This window comes from Candoia aspera, chromosome 10, assembly GCF_035149785.1.
Source record: "Candoia aspera isolate rCanAsp1 chromosome 10, rCanAsp1.hap2, whole genome shotgun sequence".
NCBI lineage: Eukaryota > Metazoa > Chordata > Lepidosauria > Squamata > Boidae > Candoia > Candoia aspera.
Window position 1 is genome coordinate 24,472,455 of NC_086162.1, and position 23,465 is coordinate 24,495,919.

Here is a 23,465-nt window from a genome sequence, read left to right on the forward strand (position 1 = left end):
TAGTGCCTAAAGCTGTAGCCCATAACCCCAGAAAGCTGATGGGAAGGCCAAAGCTACCTCTCAGTACAGAAACTGAATGTTAAAGGTTGCAGCCACATTAAACTTTGTAGACAGAATGGCTGCAGTGGTGTCCACCAGAGGTTACTAACACTCTCTAACCCTGGACTTACCACCTGCTTTGCCAAGCTGAACCACTGTAAGACACAGAACGGATTACGTGCTAATGGCACCAATTATAACCAGTCTTCGCAAAATGAACACATATTGATAAGGAACACAGAAAAAAGCCACAACACATTCTCTTGTGGGATCAAGCTGCTTGTATTTAATTGTCACTAATGACAGCTTAATGTAAATGACAACAGAAAAGCGTCACACGTAGTTAAAACAGCTACCCTCCGTAAGTCAACAGGTGGATCCAGTACTTCAAACTACTCCTCTCCAGAAGTGCCTTCCTTGGTTAGATCAGTGCTAAAGGAAGAAACTCCCACAAATAAGGGCTGAACAGAAGTTAAAATAAAGTCTCGTTTTGTCTTTTTCCCCTAATGCAATTAGAGCAAAGTTCTTCCTCATCTCCCGTAGGAGAGATTTTCTTCAGAGGCTAATGGGAAATTATAGAATTTACCCTCCCAACATTTAAGACAGAGTACAGAAAGGCTCAAAAGAAATCCCAAAGAAATGTTCCAACCGCTAAATTAAAACTTCAATTCTGCCACAACTTCAGCTATTTATGGCTTCAGCTGTGCCCAAAATCCACAGAGGTGACTTTCTGGGGTGGTACCTGGCTTTTGATTCCGCATCTCCTTGAACTCTATTACCTCCCCCAAAATCTTTGATGCCAGATGGCTAAGTCCCTTTACTTATTTTATCTGTTAGAATTCTATCCTGCCTTTCTTCCAGCAGCGCAAAGTGACTTACATAGGAATCTCCCTTCTTCTTATCCCAACAGCTTAGGAGCAGTTTGGGTTGACAGCGACTCGCCCAAAATCATCTCGTGAGCTTCCACAGCTAAGGGTGGGCCCCACATCGACTCTCCTTAAGGAAACCAAGACAGAAAGCCCCAAGCATTGCGTGTTCATTTCGATGTGGGTTTTTAATAATCAGCAAGCAGAGTCCCCCAGTCTTCTCGAATCTCTTCATTCTTCTTTGTTTGCGGGTGGCTTTTTCTTCCCTGAAGATGGGTTCTGTTCTTGCTCCTTAGCTGGATGACGACCAGCGCCTGCCCCATCACTGGCAGTCTGCCCTGATTTGGCCTCAATGACAGCATGCTCCTTTTTCATGAGTTCCTCCAGCTCTTCCTAAGGGGGAAGGGGGGGGAAAAAAAGAAAAGAAACCGATGTAGGGAAGATAACCCAGAAATAAACTGAGCCTTAATTTGCTCAAAGCTGGCAAGCCACCCCCTCCCCAACAGGACACAAGAGGGAACCCAAGATAATCCCACTGATTTCTTCAGATTTGATCGGGGCTGTTTTCGGTGATTCTGAAACAGGACAGGTACCTTCCATCCCAGCATCTCTGCCAAAGCCAAGCACCCCTCATCACAGTCTCCAAGCCATGCAACATCCCTGAAAAAGTAAGTGGGGTGGGAAGGGCCCCCAAAAGAACTATGAATAACTGAACCCCAACTTCCAGTATTTATACAGAGCTTACCAGGCAGTCCAAGACCCATCCATCTTTACAAAAACCTTGGGAGGAAGGCCAGCAGAATCATCTCCTGAACACACATGGGCCAGCAGGACTAAGAGCTCAGCTTTTGGACCACAAGATTGCACCAGATTCCATATGCACTGAGGAAACTGTGCATGTCAGAATCAAGAGATGCAGACAGCAATTATTTGCTTAAACTCTACTTCATTTAACTCCTGAGTATAGTCTCTTACCCAAGACGTCTTCTGGCAGCAAAGCACTGAATGCTTCACCCCTGACAAGTCAATGGGGGTGTCCCTGCCTCAGGTTCCCAGCACCTGCCCTGCCACAGTCCTATTCCCCATGGTGAACTTGCCTGTATGCCTTTGCTGAATCGAAGTCCATCCCGCAGCCTAAGCCCATCAGGGACATGAAAGGATCGCTCTGAAAGGAGACCAAAAATGGAAGAACATTCCTTTTAGGGCTCCAAGATGGTGACTATTTTTAGATGGAGGATCAGCAGAGAACCATCTCTGTTTTTATAAGCCTGTCACCAACATTTATCAGGAAAGTAGCTGCCTACCTTGATCAAAAGTTTCATGCCATTTCTGCATGTGACTGACTTCGTTAACCTTTCAGAGTCCCGGCAGGATGGAGAGGGCCCTCCTCCATAAAGACACTGTTCTGAGGTTATCAGAGATGCCGGGCATTTTCCAATAAGGTAGGAGAGTGTGAAAAGCCTGAGCTTTCCTGTACCTTGTCTGGGCACCCCACCCTTAACCAGAGCAGGACTGCTGGTGGGAAACATCTTCCCTCTCCAAACGCAACCATCAAGGAAAGGTCCTCAGGTTACCTGTTGTCAGCCCACTAGGTAGACCAGACCAAGAAACCAATTCCACAGGAAGGCTAAAACTACTTTTATTGTGTCCTCGAGCCGGTTTTTGACTCCTGGCAACTGCCTGGACCAGTCCCTGCAGTTTTCTTGGCAAGGTTTTTTTCCCCCCCAGAAGTGGTTTGCCCTTGCCTCCTTCCTGGGGGCTGAGAGAGAGTGGCTGGCCAAAGGTCTCCCAGCTGGCTTCATGCCCAAGGCAGGACTAGAACTCACGGCCTCCCAGGTTCTAGCCTGATGCCTTAACCACCACCACAGATTGGCTCTCTACTTTTATTGAGACAGGCTATAACAAGAGAATCTTGCAAGTCTGATTGTGTGGGACCTCCTCCTCCTCCTTATATTCCTGTGGATCAGGGAGGCATTGGCCTGAGCTGCTTCTGAATGTTGTCTTGCTGCTCTGGACTTTAAAAAATGCTTCAGCCTCTTTTGCCTCTATCAAGGTCATCTTCTCTACTCTCTCTACCAGTGTTTCTCAACCTTGGCAAGGCTGGCTGGGGAATTCTGGGAGTTGAAGTCCACCCATCTTAACGTGGCCAAGGTTGAGAAACACTGCTCTCTACCCAGAAGCTTCCAATCTGCAGCAAACCAAAGGAAGTGTCCTGCAAAACCAACCTCACCTCTCCAGTCTTCTCCTTATTGATCAGAAGCCTTGGTGTGTTTGTAGGTACCCTGGAAGAGATAGAGAGGAGGAAAAATGTAGCAACGGTGCCCGCAGTGTTTCAGCCAAGAGAGCCAAGCCCTTGCTGGCACAGCCCAGGTTCGCTTACCGGCTGACCAGGGAGGCAAAAGGCTGGACCTGGAGTGAGGTGCCCATGATAATAAGCAAGTCCGCATCCTGGAAATCCTGCAAGCAGAGGGTTGCTGTGAAGGATGGTGGGCGCCACAGAACTGTATCCGAGTTTCCAGCCTGGTTCTAAACCCTCTCTCTCTGAAATTGTGCTATCGGGATATATTGCTTTGACCTTCTGTTTATTCAGGCCTAGACAGGCTTTGCCGTCCCATGTAATTATGATGTTCAAGATAGTCTGCAGCAGAGCTTAGGGTTGAGGACCCAAGCTATAGCAGTTATTCTAGAGGGAGGAAAACCACCAGCTCCTGCAGTGTGTGTGGATACAGCACCGTAAGTGACCACACGCTGCACGCAGAGTGACTTCTGACCACAAAATTGAAGGCTGATGTGCTAACCCGCTAACAGTGCAAGATGCAGCTAATGTCTGCCAAAGGGTTGCCCACAAACAGCTCTGGGAGAAAGGTGTAACTCCGTGGGAGCTGAATGTTCCCTTCTTTTTGAACTTTCATCCTTTTTTGTCCCTGTTTGCAGCCTAAAACACCGCTACTGTAGTGCCATATTTTCATCCGTGATTTGAGATTTCATTTCATGATGGATGAAGGGGTAAGAATTGAACACCCCTCTGATAAATTAGCATCTATGACTGAGCGACATCATTTCACGTGGGGAAATTTTAACTCTTAAAATAAGGATCCAGAAATCCTGGGTCTTGGTAGACTGGCACATGTGGGGCTGCAGGAGCTCTGAGTCCAAGGCAAACAACCAAAGCACTTACTGATTGCATGAGAGAGAAGAAACGAGATGGCAGATTCTCCCCGAAAAACACAATATCTGAACAAAGGAAAACAGAACAGAACAGAACAGAAGCCCTGGTTAGGGTTACCTGAAACATGGTCAGTAAGTACAGAACTCAGCTCTCCAAAACATCTTTGCTTACTTTAAACGGTAACATGTTTCTGACATGCTCTGAACATATAATGGAAAGCGCAAATTTGAAATGTGGCGAGTCAGAAGTCCTACTGAATGTGATTAAAGAGGTCAGGGTCAGGGCCTTTAACCTTGTCCCTTCTCAAGATTCACAAAAGCAAAATTATACAAAATAGGAGAAATCTTGAAACCATATGTACAATTTACAGAAGGTACTGAGTCTAAGAACAGGCATGCGTAAGATCAAAAAAAGGAGGGCAGGGTTTGAAAGGTTTGAATCTGCCTACAAAAGCTTGGGCCAGTCACCATCTCACCGTCTCATTTACCTCTCAGAATTATTCTGACAACAGATGAGAGGGGAAAAGAAAAACAACGCTCCATACTCTATGAATGAATTCAGAAGCAATTCCCCAGTGATCCACGGGCCTTACTTGCTGGTAAGTCTGGGGACTGCACTCCCTAACCCCATCAGGAATCCTGAGCCACGTGTTCATCTCCCCTCTCTAATTCCTTTTACTTATTAAACACTTAATAGCCATAAGCTATTACAGTACATCCGTTAGCAATTTAAAAACAAGTTTAAAACAGGAGACATTAATTCAGCAAACACTTTTTACTGTTTCTGTATGATTTAAACCCAGGGCCACATGCTGGGGTACAACTTCATTAAAACCAGATTGAAGGAAGCACATCTTTTCTTCATTTGTATACTTCCATTCAGCAGCATGAAAAGCATTGGATGATTCCCTGTTAAGAGTTACATTTTCTCCATTCTGGTTTCTCCTCCTCCCTCCCCAGGCGCTTCAGATGCAACTGCCATATAAGGTCCAGTATAGGAGTTTGCATTGCAGTCAGGCTGTACGACTGCAGGTGAGCGAGAGATGAGGATGGGCAAGTCAGCGTCCAGATCAGAGATCCCAAGATGTGCTTTGATGAATGACTGGGAGGGGGCCTATGGGAGGGATACTCACCTGGCTTCACTGTATTCTGACATTTTTCACATTGGGGGATAAGAGATGAGAAAATGTTTTCTGAAAGAAAAAAAGAAGAGGGACTCATGCAAAATGCATCCAAGCCAATTCAGTCTGTGGCTACAGTAATCCGTTATTTGGCGCGTCCACCCCCTCCCCAACTCTGACCAGCCTTTTAAGCTTTGTCTTAAACCCAGCGGCCATACTGGACGATCCAAAGCCTACCGCTGGAATCCCAAGAGTGGTGGCTTTCTCCCATCAGCAGCATTCACGCATCCCAGAAACAAGCACTGCTTCCTCTCTGTCGTGAAACTGCTGCTTCTCTGAACATCAAGGTCGTGCACAAGGCATAATACAGAGTTCCTCCAAAGAATTTTTTATTTATTTTCTTTACCCCTTCAGTCCAGTCTGGAAGGCCTGTGACAATTTCTTCCCTGCCCCAAATTCCAGACCATCACCTTTCATCCATTCCAGGCTGTATGACTTCCTGCACGCAGAGCTGATGCAGTGGGAGGTATAAAAGGTGCCGTGAGCTTCCACTAAGTGTTCAGGTTCCAGACCAGCAACCCGCTCCAAGCTGTCGACGTTCTGAGAGGCAGACAAGTCGTTCAAAGTAAATCCAACCCTAAATGCCTGTCAATCTTGTAGGTAAACCTGACTAGGACTCTCTGAGAGAGACGTGTCCTCCTCCAAAGACACTATGTAAGAACACACACGGTGGGAGCTGTAGTCTCCCACTGTGTGGCACCACCATGGCCATTGAGCCACGCTGGCTCCTGTGATGTGAAGGAGCTGGTAAAAGATGTGAGCACCATGTTAATAAATGCTCACCCCCCCAGCAGAATGCAGGAACTGAACAGAGAGGAAAAGTTCCCCTTCGCTTTGCATAGTACATAGGGAAACGCCCAGCATTCTACAAGTGCCAGCTCTGCTGCATCTTCTCAAAATATGCAGCCACAGTCACTTCGGTCGCCACCCTTGCTGGGTCCTCTGATTCCTAGAACTCAATTCCATCTTCTTCCCAGCATTATTAACATTTGTAATCAGTTTCAGCTGCCCATCAAGAGGTATCTCACCAGGAATGTGTTCAGCTGTTTTCCCACTTCTTAGCATATTTGCAAAATCAAAGTCCTGATTACTACATTTCAAACCTTTTATATTTATTTATACACACACACACACACACACATACATACATACAATATATATATTATGGCCTCGTGTGGCACAGAGTGGCAGGCAGCAGCATTGCAACCGAAACTCTCCCCACGACCTGAGTTTGATCCCAGCAGAAGCCGGATTCTCAGGTGGCCGGCTCAGGTCAACTCAGCCTTCCATCCTGGGGAAGGTGACTGGGGAAGGCAACGGCAAACCACCCCGCTATAGTCTGCCAAGCAAACATCATGAAAGTGGCATCCCCCCAAAGGGTGCTAGCACAGGGGACCTTTTATTCTTTTTTCCATATTTACATTAATTATATAATAATTTCTTACACACACGTTTTAAAACAAAATAGGTATTTAACTACCACCTTTCCACACAGATCATAGTTGCATCAATTCTCCCTTTTTCATTTTCCATACTCAGTACCATACATGTTTCCTCCGAAATTACAGAAAAATCTGTAACGCGCTTGCCAGAATTGTTAGTATCCTATAGTATTCTCATTTAAATGCTTGTAAAATAATTGTCTCCATTTTAACTCTTGAAAAGCAACATGCTATTTTACTATAACAAAAGGATGCCTTTTATAGTACATACTGTACACATTAATCATTTTACTGGCTCACAGTCAGATGGTTCATTCAGAATTCACTTACTGCAATGCACCATTTCAAAGCAAGGAAAAGAAAAGGCTAAAGGCTGACCCTTATTTATTAAGGATGCCAGCCTTTAGAATAATATCACTAAAGCTCTTCTTTAACCATTTTAACATTTTAAAAGCCAGCCCTAAAAACCAGAAACCTCTCTTTCTTCTCCAAAGGGAAGGAGGACTTATTTACCTGGGTGTAGCAGCGCAGGAGCAGCCCTTTATCCTTCAGGAGGCGAATGAAATAGTGGCAGACTGTGGGCTGAAAAGGACCAGAGCTTTAGATAACGTACTTTTTTTTCTCAGAAGTAAAGGAAGCCAGTAGATGCTTACCATACAAACCAAGTTACAAATATCTTTACCTGGTTTGGGTACAATTCAACTCATTCTAAGCTGAAAACTAATTGGAGAAATTCATTTTCGGTTCTTTGATGTTAGGAAGTCCAAAGGAGGATTCAGGGTTAAATTGTTTTTACTGCTTTGCTCTTTGGTTGGATTAAGGATAACGTGATAGTTATAAACAAAAACTACCACAAAATTAAATGTATATGTTCGTTCATTCATTCCAACTCTTACGAGGCTCTTGGCAGTTAACAACATTGGAGCATAAAACATCTGTGGTAAATTAACAAAAAATATATCCACAGGAATTAAATAATAAAACAATAAACGACAATAAATTAATCCATAATCAATTTACAACAGCACAAAAAACATCAGCCTCAATTCACTGAAACCTGCTGATGGCACTGAGCAATCAGCAAAAGCCATACAGAAGAGCTTAGTCTTGAGCATCTTCTGAAACAAAATCAGGGTAGGGGGAAATCTGATTTCAGCTGAAAAGTGGCACCTTTGCACCTCAGCCCCACTCATTTCACAGAAGAGGGGCACTATTCGCAGTCTCTCCAGGGACAACCAAGCCAGTTGGGTTAATTCTAGTCGAACAATGCAGTGCTGCCGGGGTATAGTTTTAGGGGCAACTATGCTATTTCTATTGTAAGATTTATTGTATAGGAATTGTATACAGTTTGATGGTGGAACAGGGCACAACCTCTCCGATAGATAGATAGATAAACGCCCCTCTTCCCAAGCATTAAAAATTATTAAGAAAATTCACAACCAAGTTAGCTGATACAGTTCTGGCTCTCCTCTAAAGCTCTAAAACCACCCCAAGAGATCTGATTTTTACCCCCCCCCAAACTACAAGCAAACCAAAACAGGGGCACGCTCCAGATCCAGCTTCTCAAGAGCATGAAGCGTGGGGGGGGGGGCACTGGTTAGGAGCTCTTTGAAGCAGCCGTTTCTTCTCCCGGGGTGACAAGGCCATTGCCTTTTTAGGACCAAGTTTGAATCACCGCGTACTCCTAGGAAACAGGAACCGTCAACTGACCTTGAACTGCCCTGGGTAGAGCTCCCGAGCCAAAGTAAAGAATGGTTCTGGATTTTGCTAAATCAAGACAGAGACACAGAATCAGTTATGCAAAGAAAACAAACCTCGGGAGACCACAGTGTTCAGCCAGTGCGAGGAGGAGGCACGAACTCAGCTTGGTACCTTGAAGTAGCCAATGTCAAAGATGGCTTCAGGATATGGTAGATGGTATTTCTGTAGATTGGCATATAGCCCTGTGCCAGGCGAGCGGAAATCAGGGATCCCTGCACCTGAGAGGCAGAAACGCAAATGCTGAGACAGAATGGACAGCTGGAAGCAGCTGAACAGAAAACCAATTAAGGATAGAACCCCCAGAGCAGTGTTTCTCAACCTTGGCAGCTTAAAGGTGTGTGGACTTCAACTCCCAGAATTCCCCAGCCAGCAAAGCTGGCTGGAGAATTCTGGGAGTTGAAGTCCACACACCTTTAAGCTGCCAAGGTTGAGAAACACTGCCCCAGAGGCTTACTTATTCCGATACTACAATGCACTGATACAGCTTCAGCTAAACAGCAGATACCGTACTTGGGATTTCCAGCTCCATATTCCAAACCCGGCTTACAACAAAGGGGAGAAGGAAAGTAGGGAAAAGGTGAGTTACCAGCTTAAAGCACTACCCACACCTGCCAGTTTCAACAATTCTCACCATTACACTTCCCATACAGATGTGTCTATTAAAGGAAACAGAGGTTCTAGCCCAGGATTTATATTCAGTGCATATCTCAAGGAGTGTATTACCCAGGCCAGTTATACTTCATTGTTGCCCACGAATGTATCTAACGGTTGTCTGTATGTTGCAGAGGAGACTGCATGGGAAACCCAGGACGGCATCACACACCACTTGAAGGCTACTAATGAAAACAGATGCTAAACTGGCTGAAAATATCTGTATCAATACTAGGTGAGAATTACTGGCTACTAAAAATGATGGGATGCCTGTAAGGTTTCCTCAACACGGAGACCTAAAGGCAGGCATGTTTGTTACGCAGCTTTTCAGATACTTCATCATGGGAGAGAGCGTGGGCCAGGAGCAGGATAAACACCTTGTAGGTATAAGAACCCAGTGCCAATTTTCAGTACTTCCTAATTAAGGAATAAATCTCAAGTGGCAGGATAAGAGCAGACCTTTCTTTGAGATCTTGGATTACAGTTCCCATAGTAGCCTGGACAAGCCTGCAGACAGACCCCGTCTAAATTTAGTACAAAGGAGCTTCTTCTGGTCTGACCCCTAACTATGTAAAGGCTGTTTCCGATTTTACCAACCACTATCACATCCTGTTCCTTCATTTCCTTTTCACAAAGCCAAAAAATAAAATGTGACAGGTTTAGCAAAGCCGTCGTAACACTTACTAGTTGAGATTCCTGCACCAACCATACAGATTATATTCTTGCCTGCAAGAGAAAGAGTGGGAAGTGCCTTTTAACATCTACCCCTCAATTGTACCATACCACCCCCATACCCTGAGCAGCATCAATGTTTGGCACAGGTATCCAGCCACTGGAGCCAGTGCAAACTTAGTCGATAGGCCACAGAATTTCAGAGGCTGGAGTTCAAATTCTTCTGCTAAGAGCCTGACTAAACACCTTCTGGTGGCCCTGGGCAAATTACCTTTGTCAAGAGCAGTCCCTAGCTGCAAAACGGAAAACATCAGTGACCACAGGCAAGCATGCAGAAATACACTGAAAACTGGTAACAGCACTTATCTACAGCAAAATAGGAGCACCAACCCTCCCTCCTATCTTTTCTACATCTACACCGCCGCCGCCCCAGTCACAAGCTCTCTCTTCCGCTCCCTTTTCATCAACTTCAGAGGCTGATTAGAAAAGAGCAAAACGTTCCTGTCTCTAGAACTGGCTTACATTTCTCAGTTAGCATGAATTTGGCCACGCCCTCCAACGTCAGCTCCTCCACCACCTTCTCAGGTTTCTCGCTGCCAAAGCCGAGTGTCCGGGAAAAGAGGTTCCGCAAAAATTCCACTGGCGAGGGAGAAAGTCACAGCGCGATCTATCATGTGCCTTGCAGAGCCAGGATCAATGCATATTGTTCTAACCTCTTACTTGAAGAAAAGATCCACCTGCTGCTCGAAAGCCTGCTATCCTGTGCTTTATGTAAAAAAAAAAAATGCTAATGCCTGAAAGGATAGTAGAGGCTTCTCTAGTTTGTTTTGCCTCGTACCAAGAACGGTGATTGTTAGAAAGCAAAAAACAGACCCCTGGATCACCCTCCTCGTTTTGGAGAAGTGTAAGTCTGAACGGCAAGGCACAGAGTTGTATTGGGAACTCACTTCCCCTATTCTATTCTTATCTTTGATAAATAAGCCCTGATTTATGCGCTCCACTGAACATCTGCTCATCTTGTCCCGAGGCAGCCAAAACACACGGCCGGCTCACTAATGAATGGAAACGCACAAATCTGCTGCCCCGGGACAGAGGCCCGGTGTCCTGGCTTAGTGGTTAAGGCCAGTCTTACATTTTTCTAGACCAAAAAATGTAATTATAGAATTAGTGCTTGATTTACTTGGCTGCTCTGTACAACAAACATTAACATTCTTATCCTGGATATCGCACTTCAGGGGTTTCTGCATCCAGAAATAATTTTTAATTAGCTACAGTAAGGCAATAGTCGTTTTCAGATATATGGATAGTCTCCATTTACACATTCACAGTATTTAAACTAAAATGTGCACTCCCACAGGATAGTTACTTACTTTCTGTCTGGCCAGAAGCTCCCGCCTCCTCCTCAGAATCTGAACTCTACAGGGAGAAAGGAAGGAGGAAGGTCGTTCTTAGATTTCCTGAATATTAACTGAATTTACTAAGGCAGTATTTGGTTACTCTTGCCTGGGCTTAGAAGCTGGGCAGGGTCAGGGCCTGTTAAGTGCTCAGAAAAGACCACTGAGAAATTCAAGAACTTCCAAAAGCCTATCCTTCCCTAAAAATGTATTTTTAAATAGCTTCTTCACTCTTTCCAGAGCTGCAGGTGCTTAAGCCAAATTACTGCCCTCAAACTCAGAAGGGCTCTAACCCCAGCACGGTTCAGTGTTCTCCCATCAGCAGTTTTAGAGGGAAGATATAAGGGCAATGCATTTGAACGTACAGGTAGTCCTCGCTTAACTACCACAATTGGGACTGGGATTTTGGTTGCTAAGCAAGCGGTCATTAAGCAAATCTGACCCAATTTTACCACCTTTTTGCCGCAGTCATTAAGCAAATTACTGCAAGTGTCAAGCGAACCATGTGATTGTTAACCAAATCAGGTAGTTCTCCATTGATTTTGCTTGCCAGAAGCCAGCTGGGAAGGTTGAAAATGGCGATCACATGACCATGGGACGCTGCAATAGACATAAATGCGAACTGGTTGCCAAGTGCCCAAATTGTGATCACGTGACCGCAGGGACGCTGTGACTGTCGTGTGAGAACTGGTTACAAGTCGGTTTTTTCAGCACTGTCATAAGTCCAAACCGTCACTAAATGAATGGTTGTTAAGTGAGGACTACCTGTAGACTATGCCCATGTGGAGAAGTAGCACCTGAAACAGCAAGACACTTCCTTTTATACTGTCCATTTTATGCAGGCAGCTGCCTCAAGCCAATCGTTCCACACTGAATCGAATCCCCCAGGCATTCTGACCAGTTTTATTCACAACCATTACTCTCAGCCCCAAGGGACTCTCTCTCTTCAAGCGTAGCCAAATGTTGTGATTTGTCTGTAATATGTGCAGCAGCTTGACTGATATGCTTACTTAATTCCACAACTAATACTAGATGCATGACTGATTTATTTATATTTACCTATTTATTATTTATGTATTATTGAGTCAGGAATTACTGATATGTTTACTTAATTCCACAACTAATGCTAGTTTTATGTATTATCGATTTATTCATATTTATGCATGGATGTATTATTTACATATTATCGATTTAGGTCTTGAGATGCTTACTTAAGTCCGCAACTGTACCAGTTTCATGAACGTAATGGGTTTTGCGGACTGGTTGCAACAGGGAAGCTGTTTAGAGAAGGGACCCTGGCGTCCCCTCCTGACGTGCCTCCATGACTAGGCAGAGTCTACCTCAGGTACCCAGGGCTTTAAAGGTCCAATGGGTGGTCTCCCCAGTGCCAGTCACTACAAGACTGTATTAGTGTAATTATTAATGATTATTTATTATTTTACCGCAGGATTCAGCAAAAAGGAATTCATCATCACAGCAGGATTTTGCTCAGAGGGGCTGGACTTTTGCTCCTGTGACTCCCACCCAGCTAAGCCAGGGATGATGGGCCTAGAAGTCCACCCCACCTAGGGGAGGATGGGGGTGGAAGCATCCCTGGACCGGGGGGGGGGGGCAGGGACGCCTGCTTCAAACGCTTTCAAAAGCCCCGAGGCAAGCCTTATTCTGCGACTCAAGCCGCTTTCCCAGGAAGCTCTACGGTTGGATTTCCCGCCTGATCGACAGCACTCCAGGCGCCCCCGTTCCCCCGTGGGGGAGAGCCGCGCAGAGAGAAGGTCTCGTAGACGGAATTTGGAGGGGCGCCCCCAATTTTGCCCCCTAAATCCTCACCGAGGATCTTGAGGCCTTTTCGGCGTCCGGGTCCGGACTGGCGGCAGCGCCTGTGACAAGGGAGAGACAAGGAAGAAGGGGCAGTGGGCGGGAGGCCTAGGCCCCCGGCCGCCTCCGCCTTAGCCCACAGCTCCCGCAGGGGCACCGTTACCTTCCCGGCTTTCCATGGAAGGTCGCGCCGAGGCTCCGCCGAGAATCCACGGCCAGCTTAGCCCCCTGAGAGGAAAACTACAACCCCCGAAAAGCCCCACGGAATAGCAGCCAATGACCAGCCAGGCTCCAGACAAACAGTCTGACGTCACCGGTGTTTGGGCTGGGCCTAAAGGGAGCGTTGGGGTCACCCAATCGCAGCTAGGGACGAGGGGCGGGGGGAGGGAAATGACTAATGACTCCATCTCCCTTCGGGCTTTGCGTAGCTTTGGCGCGTGACGTCGCCGAATGAAAAGGCGCCCTTCCAAGTTGGGGACCTCCGCAAAGTCAAGGAATTCTACCCCAGCGGGTCGACGAAGGCAAATGTAAACGGCCTAGTGATGTCAACAAGAGGACTCCGGAAGACTGTTCTGAGGGGGAACGCCAAAGCGGGAAAAGGATGCAAACGATGCTGAACTGGTCTGACGCGCGCGCCGGCGAGCGAACTCGAATTCCCGTCGTACCTCGGAGAAAAAGCAACATGGCGCTTCGGCCTGCATTCCCCAAAAGCGCAGGCGCCGAGCGATGACGTGAGGGGCCGCCCCTCCCAGGCTACTACAATTCCCGGCGTGCCTCTCTTCGCCCGAGAGGACGCTCGGCTGGGGATTCCCCAGGTCGCTGAAATTCCCCTTCCATGGCATCCTGCCCCGGAGCGGCGGCCTGAGCGTCGTCGGCGACCGGGGCGCTCCGCCGACCTCCCGGATGGCTCCGCGGCCCGCCGGGGCGCTGCTGTAGGCCCGCTCTGTTCCCCGCTATGGCTTTCGTGCAGGGCCCCCCGGCCCAGGGCGGCCCGAGGGAGCCGAAGCGGCTGGAGGCCGGGGCTGGGGGAGAGGACTGGTGCGACAGCGGGCTGGGGTCCCTCAGCGAAGGGCAGCTGGTCCAGATCCAGGCGGACGGGGTCCTGGTGGCCGCGGGCGACGCCGAGGTGGGTCCGGGGGGCTGCCCAGGGGCCCCCGACCCCGGCCAGCGGCCCCCGCCCCGCGGCGCCCCCCGGAAGACACTGCCGGAGGAGGAGGAGAGCCCGGAGCGCCTGGACTCGGCCCTGGGGGGCGACGAGGGCGTGGGCGACCTGGTGGAAGGCGTGGGGGCCGTGCACCTCGAAAGCCAGGTGGCCGCGGTGACCCCCGAGGCGTGGCTGCACCACGTGCTGGGCTTTGTCACCGAGGACGGAGACACGTATGTACCCGAGGGGCCAGGCTGGGGGTCTCAGGGAGGCCCTGCCCGGGGGCCGCGGGGCCCGCCACGAGACGGAGGAAAGCGCTGAGGGCTAACCCAGAAGCCGCTGGCAGAAAGAAGGGGGCCACCCACTCTGTGTCCCCCGAAACACTGCTGCACTTGGTTGGCCGTGCGCTCGCGGGGGACGAGCGGCCACGGCTCTCCAGGTGAATACCCAAAGGGCAGACCTCGCGCCTGGCACTTCTGTAAAGGGGCAGCGCGTGGGCACAGGTCTTCCTCGGCCGGTGGTGGCTGCTGGTTGTGACTGCCCTCACGGGCAGCAGTGGCTGCAGAGTGACTCCCTGGTGACGCATTCAAAAAGCTGAACGCAATCCCGATTTTCTCGCTTTGTCTTGGACAGCTAGTAATTTTAGGCCACGCTGTCCAATACCTCAGTTGCTCTGGTTACGGTTTCATTTTGAGGCACGTGTTCTACGATGAGAGGGCTGATACTGACTTGACGGGGGCTCCAGAAGATTCGGTTTGGGCTAGTAAGTCAGAACAGACTTTCACAATTTGACACCCTCCCGTCATCCTTAGAGAACATGGAAGATGCTCTCTCTCAAAGCATTGGAAGCCCTAGTCTTGCACATTGCCCGTACATTGGATCCGGGAAGTCGGAATCCCTTGGGACAGGAAATTGGGAAGTATTGTTTTGTGAGATTTGAAGCAATTCTCCTGGAGTTTATTCATCCTTCCCATAGGAAATGGTGATGAATGGGAATCTTCTGGCACACTTTTATTTTAGGAGTCGTTTCTTACAATCACATTAACATGTAATTCCAGTGGGCAGGGTGAAGCTGTAAAACTTACTTCACAAGGCGTAGACGCCTTCTGATTATTACAGCTGAGGCGGCGGCAGCAACGTTCTAAAAATTGGCCCTTCTCTGTCTGTACTGCAGGACGTTTTTCCACGCACCACTTATGCTACTTCCTTAGCAGCGTTTGCTCTTTCCTCTTGTTCCAGAGCACTTCACTTGGCTGTGATCCATGAACATGAAGCCTTCCTGGATTCCATTCTGCAGTACACCCAAGGAACAGATTACCTGGATATTCAGAACGACCTTGGGCAGGTTAGACCGCAGGGCGCTTTGCTTCACTCGAGCGGGTCCGTGCTGTCCCGAGGCACACAATGTAGAGAGAGAGTGGCAACTCTGTTGTGGCAGACCTGATAACAGAGGCTTGTGTTTGCCAGATTTTAGAAGGTCAAGGCCGAGTACAATAACAGGAATAATCCCCCAGAATAAGACACAGAGATTTTGAGCCAAAGTGAAAAGTAAAAATGATAACATCCCTTATCAAGAAGCATTTAGAACAGGAAATACAGCGGAGTGGAGAGTGGCTTAAACCTTAAGAAAGCTGGTATAATGGGCTGGGTCACCAGAAGGGTGTTCCGCATGCCACCCCAAAGTTTTCCTTCTGATTACCACTTACTCCACTTCTGACAGGACGTACTTGGAGAAGGCCAGGTGGCTGGGCAAATCCAGAGGGGAGTAGGCAGTCTTTTACCATTTAAATCTTCCGTGGCTTCTGCCAGGCCTGTTTCATTGGGCAGAGCTGGCGTGCTCCCAGTCACATCCATTAAGCAAAGCCACATGATGGGGCCTAGGAAGTGTGCCTTCTCTGCTGCGCTACCTGCCCTTTGGCACCTCTTCCCCCCTACGTGTCTGGCCCCCGCCCAGGCCGTGTTCAAAAGAGCTCTGACGTTTTAGCTCTTTCCTGAGACCTTAGGTCAGAGCAGGTGGCAGAGCCTGCATGTTCAAATGTCTTTTAACAGTTGTTTTTCTTCTGGCGTTTGGGCTTTTGTTTTTATTGTATTGTGTGATGATTTTTCCTGTGTGTCACCCTGAGTCATTGTAGAGGTGGGTGGCCTTGTGCATCTCTAAAATGAATAAATACGCCTTTCCCAATTGCTATTGAGTCTTTAACTGCCTTTTCTCCTGGAGACCACAGAGAATTGCCACCTTAACAGACAATCCTGGGTTTGATAGACAAACGGATGTTTCTCAGGGGAACAGATCCTACTGCTTAATTCAATGGTAGAAAGTGCCCCCCTTCCCCACTTCATTTCTATGGCTAAATTCACACAGAACGCTAAGCCAGGTTCTGTTTTAACCATGGTTTGTGGAATACGCTTCAGTGGCCTGGTTCTCTTGGACAGCACTGAGCTGTAATGGTTGGTTCATACACTGTTTTGTATTAAAAACAAACCACTTCAATATGATGTGCAGACCAGGCCAGTGTATGGCCTGGTGTAAACAATCTGCTAAAAGAAAACATCTTTGGTTTTTTCTTAAAATGCTGTATTATACTGTATATCTCAGCTGCCAAGTGTTTTAATTTTTGTGCTTATGATGTAATTGTTTTTATTTGTATTCGGTATTGTTCACTGCCCAGAATCGCTTGTTGAGATGGGTGGCTTTACAAATGGATTAAATTAAGAAATAAATTAACCCGGCCATCGTGAGTCACAACATCTGTGTCAACAAAGGTTTGGCATGCTGTGCAAAACCATCCACTTGCAGCTTTTCCACTGGCTGTGGTCCAGCCCATTGGGCTTTTGAAAACCATCACTCTCAAGCTAAAAGTTTCATTCTTCCTTCTCTGTCCCTCAGACTGCGCTTCACATTGCTGTCATCCTCGGGGCGTCCGATGTTGTTGGCAAACTCGTTTCCGCAGGAGCTGGGCTGGTTGTGCAGGAGAAAGGCGGTCATACGGCCCTGCACTTGGCATGTCGAGAGGGATGGCGGGATTGCGCTCAGCAGCTTCTGGCTCCGCTTGCAACGCAAAGGCCCTGTCAGGGCAGCAGTTTCCGAGCCCAGTTGGACTGCACCAATTACGATGGTAACCGTCCCGGGAAATAGCTAGAACTGTCCTCTTTGAAGTCTGCTGTAAACGTGGAGTCTGTTAGACGGCTGGGACACAAGTTTTTAATCCTCATGGCTATGAGGAGAATCAGAAGATCGTTGTAGATAAAAATTTATCTGGAAATTGATTAGCGGGTGGGCTTCTAACCTCACGTCCTGTTGTGGTCTAAGCCTTATAGTAAACAAACTTATATCTCTTGTCCCCCCTTACAATACGACTTTTGCTCTCTGTTTCTCTGTCTTTTGTTTACTTTTATTGCTCTCCATGGTTAAAAATTTACCCCCTTGCCTGATCCGCACAGATTACTTAAATTCTGGCAGAGTGATTGGAACTGAATTGGAGCAAATGGATTTATTTTGTACAATGAGGTACTTCTGAATTCCAGTGTGGTAGGTTAGGGTGACATGTTGTTCTTCTACTCTTTAGCCCAAGTTGACCTCATAGAAATGCGTGTTTTGTTTGTTTCTCAAACAACTCCCCTCTCCCCAGGTTACACCCCCTTGCACGTGGCCATCCTACGGAAAGACTTGGATATTGTCAGTCTCTTAATCTCTGGAGGATCGGATCTCAACAAGCCGGTTAGTTTTGGAGCTGATGAAAACTCAAAAGATCTGCGTCAATTTCATTTGGGTTGCCCAGGGAATGATCCTCAGCATTACCGTGAAAAAGGGTGTAAACTCAAGTAGAAAGGTGGGAGAGCAATGGGGCGAAAAACTATTATTGGGCAAGTCCATTTTTGACCGATGGAGGCTGACATGGATGGGAGTCAGATGGGGAGGGGTGCAGCTTGAGCACATTGCTGATTAGGGTGGGGGGAGTAGAAAGGAAAGGCTCAGGAAGTCCCAACATGGCCACTTTTGCAGAGGGAGGGAGCCACCCCTGTTCCTCATCTCTTCCTTTTTCGTTGCAAAAATATTTCTCAGCTGTGAGAGCCTGAAACTCATTTGAGCACACGGGTTGCTGCGTTTAAGAAGCTGAGATTGGAAAGCGCTAATTGATTGCTGCACATTTCCCACTTTTTCCCACTTTTTGTGACTGAAGCACACAGGCTGGATTCATGTGACGCCTTAAACCTCAGCTGTCAACATGCCGTTGTTGTCTCTGCATGACAAAAATGACATTCCAGATTAGTAGCCTGGTCTATTCCGCAGGCCGAACGAGCTCTGGGTCCTGCCCTCAACTGAACCACAAATGCCGCCGCCCCATTTTAACCAGTCCAGCAGATTGAGCGAACCCAACCAGTCTGTAAGCTGAGCATGTGCTTATGCGAGCATTCTAGTCTATACTGGGAGAGCATCTCGGATTCCGGTGGCTCCACTGAAGCTCTGCCTTTGCGAAGGGCTGTAGAGCTGACTTTTGGGAAGGTCAGGGCCCCCTGGAGCCATTAAGGAGGGACTTTGACAAGAGATGAAGTCCAGAGATAGAAGGAAGGGTGAGGAAGAAACTCAAAACAATCCTGCCTTGAGAGGGACAGGCTTTCCAGATTCTGTTATTCTACCCGACAACAATGAAGTAGCATTCCTGGACTCCCTGCCATGCCTGTTTCTTGATCTGGCCTACCTGAAGGGCTGGCAAATGTGGCCCGTTGACCCAGAGCGCCCGGCTCAGGCTATGTTCCTGTGCCTTCCTCCTCCGCAGGAGCTAAGCTGTGGCCGGAGCCCCCTTCACTTGGCGGTGGAGTCTCAGAGTCCCGAAGTGGTGGAATACCTCTTGCGTGCAGGAGCTGACCCAGAGGCCCGCATGTATGTTGGCTACACGCCCATGTACAGCGCCGTGCACCGGCCTGACCAAAAAATCCCACAGCTGTTACGGGAATTCGGCTCAGAGGAGCCTGACTGGGATTCGGAGGAGAGCGTGGACAGTAACAGCGAGGTGAGTGGGCTCTCGAGAGAGGTGTGAGGCTGTGGTACGTGCCACTTAGATTCTGCAGGAGTGCTTAAGAAAAAAGAAAAGGGGGAGAGGGAGGGGATCCAACCATGAAAGCTGGTGCATATTGACATGATTGATTTTGCATAATGTTAGTTTGGCACCTTTCACCAACTCTTGCTCTTTCCAAGTCTCTCTTGGGGCACCCAGGAAGGAAAGAAGGAAGGGAGGGTCTATTAATTAAATTTATATCACTGCCCATCTCCCCCAATGGATGCCTTTGCCTTTCAGTTAAAGCTGGGAGGAGCGAACTCTAGGAAAGACAGATCTTGTGCCCTTCCTTTGCACCTTCTCTTTCCTCTCCGGGAATCCCAGTCTGCAGTCCCACTTACTGGCCTTCTGAACAGGCACGAGACCGCGCGACTTGCTTTTCTCGAAAGGAGGCTGCCCGGCCCTCCTGCTCGAAATGAGCCGGAGTTGCTTATGGCGTTTCTGGCATATGCCCAGAGACAGAAGCCAGGGGTTGTCCTAAGCCAGGGTGGTGAAGGCACTTTTTGGATTAGGGTAGGGCCAGTCTTGCCACTGCCTCAGGCAGCGGGAGAGGCTGCAAACTGCCTTCTCAAACCAGGCCAGGAGTCCTTTGCAGGCTCTGGCCGATGCTGCCAGCTGTTCACAAAGCGAGTCTCTCAGCAGCTCGGCCAAACCGCTCGCTCTGCAAAAGGACGCCTGCGAGGCCAGCAGTGGCTTCTCTCCTGCAACTGAAAAGCCCCTCTGATGGCAGAGCCCCCCTCCCAAGCCTGAGATCGCTCGTCCCAAGCAGCCGCTGCCTTTTTCTTACGAGGAAGGGTTGTTCAGAGCAGAGCGGGCTGGATCGGGGCGCCTCTGTGGCCGTTAACCCCACAGGGAAAAGGATGGAAACTAGTAGCGAGCCCCAATTTCAGGCAGTTACCCCCAGTTTCCTGCTCTCATTCAGCCATTGAGGGTTGTTGCTGCTTCTCAGGCCGTCCTGGCTTAGCCCTCCCTCACCATGAGGAACATAAAGAGATGGGAGCTGATGGGAAGGCAGGACTGGACAGAGGAGTGAAAGAGTGTGAGAAAAGGCAAGACCAGCGTAGAGTTGGCGTAGCAAACCGCCTCTCCCTCCTGCCCTCCCGCCCCAGCATTCTGCTAGCACAGGGTTTCTCAGCCTGGGCCACTTTAAGATGAGTGGACTCCAACTCCTAGAATTCTGGGTGTTGAAGTCCACTTACCTTACGTGGCCACGGTTGAGAAACGCCTGCCTAGCAGCTAGGACTGCGTAGAAGAAGGCAGTCGCGGGCGTCGACTGTCGGCCCTTTTCCTTTAGGAAGAATACGACGACATCGTGATCAATTGTGGACATTAGAAGAGAGCCAAGGAGCCCGTCTGCCCCACGCCGGAGTCCGTTGAAGGCGTCCCGCTGCGGCCACCGGCTGTGATTTCTGTAGCAATCGCATCTTCACTGTGAGCCAGACGTGAATTATTTATGAGGGCCGGGGACGGAAGGGGAAGCTGCGTCGCCCGGCCCAGAGCTGTCCTCCCCGGCCCCGTTCCAACCTACCCTCCGTTGTTTTGTTCTGCTTCGAGGATGGATTTCTTGTCTCCGACGTTACTGTCTTGCTCTTGCCTGCCTTGACGTGTCTGAATCAGTAGGTGTGGGTTTTCTTCGTTAAGCAAGTTGCCGATGTGCCCCGAGCAGATCCTAGTTGTGAAAAAGCCTTGTCTCTTCCGTCTCCTTCCTGGCCTTTCCTGTGAACACTCGCGGTCAGATCTGTGCTTTCCCTTCCCGCTTACGTTTGTCCTGTTACGCGGATGTTGTTCTGGAGAGCTCAAGAGCCTCGGATGGGCTCCCATCTCTCCCACCTGAGAGTTGGGGGACGGGGTCACCATCCTGGCACCAGGAAAGGTCTGGGATAGGTGCCCTTTGCGGGGCTTGGTTTTCAACTCCCCACAGCCCCAACCAGCATGGAACTGGGGGAGCTGCGGTCCAAAATATTTGAAGAGGTCCAGTTCTTACCCTGGACTTCAGCAAGGCACAGCCTTTGGGGTCTGATAGCAGTTGTGGTTCTTCAGTTGACGGGGGTATTTAGTATCAGCAAGATCAACTTCGGTTGTCCTTCCTCCCCATCCTGGGACTGTAAGAGAATGGAACTTCCGTCCCATTTGGACTGGCAGTGATTCTGCCAGGCCCTGACGAAAGGGCTGTCTCCTCTCACCTCGACTGGACGGGCGGCATAATTATTGCTCAGACCTCGCCTTGGATGGTCGGAAATGAAAACCTCCCTGCTAAATTCCAAGGGAAATAAATGCTTTCGGCCAACCTTGCCTGCTGTTCCCACGACGGCTTGATTCCTCAGACTTGGGAATAACCAGAAGTGGGAACTGCAGCTTTCCCCGCCACTGTCTTGCCTCCAGCACAGACTCTAACCAACTGCAGCCATCCTGCTCTTTCGACACAACCTTGAGTCGCCGTATCAGTGAGAGCGACTCCGCTCCCCGGTCTCCTCTCTCCCCAGTATCCAACTGGACCCTGAGAGCCTTTTGCCCTAAAAGAGCCAGCAGATGCCACCGCTGTGAAAGGAAAGATGTCAGTGCAAATTTGGGATGGTTTGGGTCAGTCTAGCACAGGATTCCTCAACCGTGGCAACTTTACGATGTGTGGACTTCAACTCCCAGAATTCCCCAGCCAGCTTTGCTGGCTGGGGAATTCTGGGAGTTGGTCCACACATCATAAAGTTGCCACGGTTGAGAAACACCTGTCAAGCAGCTAGGACGGTGGGAACCAGACCTGCTTGGAGTGGAGTTCAGCAACATCTGGCGGGCTGGAGGTTCCCCCCCTCCTCTCCAAGAGGCTGGCTCCGGAGCCCAGCAGGCTGAGCTAAGCAGTCCCAGGAGTGGCTCTTTAAAATATGCCCCCCCTTCGTCTTCAGCAAAAGAACGGTGTGTTTGCCAGGTGTTTGAATCCTGCTCTGTCTTGCGGCGTTTTCTTTCCTCCCCCCTTCCGCAGAGCCGAGACTTTTGAAGTTCCAGTGTGATTTCCTGCAACTGGTTTTAAATCTGCATCGTGACTCGGTTGGGTCTTCCCGCCTCTCTCTGTTGATTGTATTCTGTGGGTCTCCCCGAGCAGACCAGATTAAACCTTATGGATACCCGTGCACCTTTGTCTTCCTTTTCATCGCTGCTGGGCTCAGCCGCCCCTCGCTGGAAGCTCAGCGGCATCGGACTCCGATGGGAGGCCACCCAAGCAAAAAAAACAAAAAGTCCCAAGTGATAACCACGTCCCAGCCGAGAAGACTGCTTGAATGTATCCATGTACTCACCAGAGGCTGAGCTCAGCTTGAAGAAGGCTTGAGCTTTATCTGTGTGTGTCTGATACAAGTAGTCCTCGCTTAACAACCACAGTTGGGACTGGAATTTCAGTTGCTAAGCAAAGTGGTCATTAAGCGAATCCAGCCCGATCTATGACCTTTTTTGTGGCAGTCATTAATTCTGGGAGTTGAAGTCCGCACAGCTTAGAGTTGCCAAGGTCGAGGAACCCTGAATTACAGCCGCCTCCTATGACCAAGATGTAAAGTCTCCCCCATAAATTTCTGCCCATTCAACTGGAGAGCGGCCTCCTTAGTTTCTCCCCTCCAGAGCCCCTTTAATTAGAAATTCCACCCTTGTCATATTTTTCTTTTCCCTTTTAAATAGCAAGTAGCATTGAAGTCAGGAAAAAGGTGCTTGATTGAGGAAACAGCTTTCTCCTTTTTAAGGGTCAGTTGCAAGCCATACGCAGTCACCGAAGAAGTTCTCCACTTTAATTCTCTGGAATGTGATTTTAAGTTGACTGGACCCCAATGCTTAAAGCAAACCCCATCTGCATTGTAGAAAGCTTAACACCACAGAGGCGCACAGCTCTGTGAGGAGTCCATGCTCTGCTCAGCCTCCCCAAACTGCCTTTGCGCCGATTCAGAAAGAGGCCGGTTCAGTTAGGGCAAAGAGGTGGAAGATTGGGATGGGAGCCCTCCAATTAGCAGATCGGGAAAGAAGGTCAAAGCACTCGGGATAAACAAGGGGGGGATAGGAGAGTTAAACTCCTATCCCAGCACTATCTTGGGCTCAGCGTGGATTTATCGGGAGGGGAAGGTGCCCGATTCCCAGATTTCCCATGGCTGAGGTGCGCTTGTGCTTTTGAATCAAAGTGGGAGGCAGGGGTCCATCGCTCACAGGTGGGTAGGAGTAGAAGCAGAAAGGAACTCTCTCCTCCAAGATCAGCTGCAGGAAGAGGAGTGGGTCCAGTGGATGCGTGGCCACGACAGAATGGCT

The 23,465-nt window shown here is 48.9% G+C and overlaps 2 protein-coding genes across 2 annotated transcripts; one reads left to right on the top strand and one right to left on the bottom strand.

The window, feature by feature from the left end:
• Positions 1 to 297: 297 nt before the first annotated feature.
• Positions 298 to 13,267, bottom strand: SIRT2 (sirtuin 2). Its single transcript, XM_063311844.1, has 16 exons — positions 13,153 to 13,267; positions 13,002 to 13,051; positions 11,151 to 11,196; positions 10,303 to 10,419; positions 9,793 to 9,834; positions 8,569 to 8,675; positions 8,407 to 8,463; positions 7,210 to 7,278; positions 5,665 to 5,794; positions 5,207 to 5,266; positions 4,084 to 4,139; positions 3,286 to 3,362; positions 3,136 to 3,187; positions 2,003 to 2,070; positions 1,499 to 1,565; positions 298 to 1,298 (listed from the first exon to the last, which is right to left on the bottom strand). The coding sequence occupies exons 1-16, from the start codon at positions 13,166 to 13,168 to the stop codon at positions 1,137 to 1,139; spliced, it is 1,176 nt and encodes a 391-aa protein (XP_063167914.1). The 5' UTR covers positions 13,169 to 13,267; the 3' UTR covers positions 298 to 1,136.
• Positions 13,268 to 13,818: 551 nt separating this feature from the next.
• Positions 13,819 to 22,312, top strand: NFKBIB (NFKB inhibitor beta). The gene is made up of 6 exons (XM_063311845.1): positions 13,819 to 14,366; positions 15,373 to 15,478; positions 17,021 to 17,249; positions 17,763 to 17,851; positions 18,912 to 19,145; positions 20,485 to 22,312. The coding sequence occupies exons 1-6, from the start codon at positions 13,945 to 13,947 to the stop codon at positions 20,521 to 20,523; spliced, it is 1,119 nt and encodes a 372-aa protein (XP_063167915.1). The 5' UTR covers positions 13,819 to 13,944; the 3' UTR covers positions 20,524 to 22,312.
• The last annotated feature ends 1,153 nt before the right edge of the window (positions 22,313 to 23,465 follow it).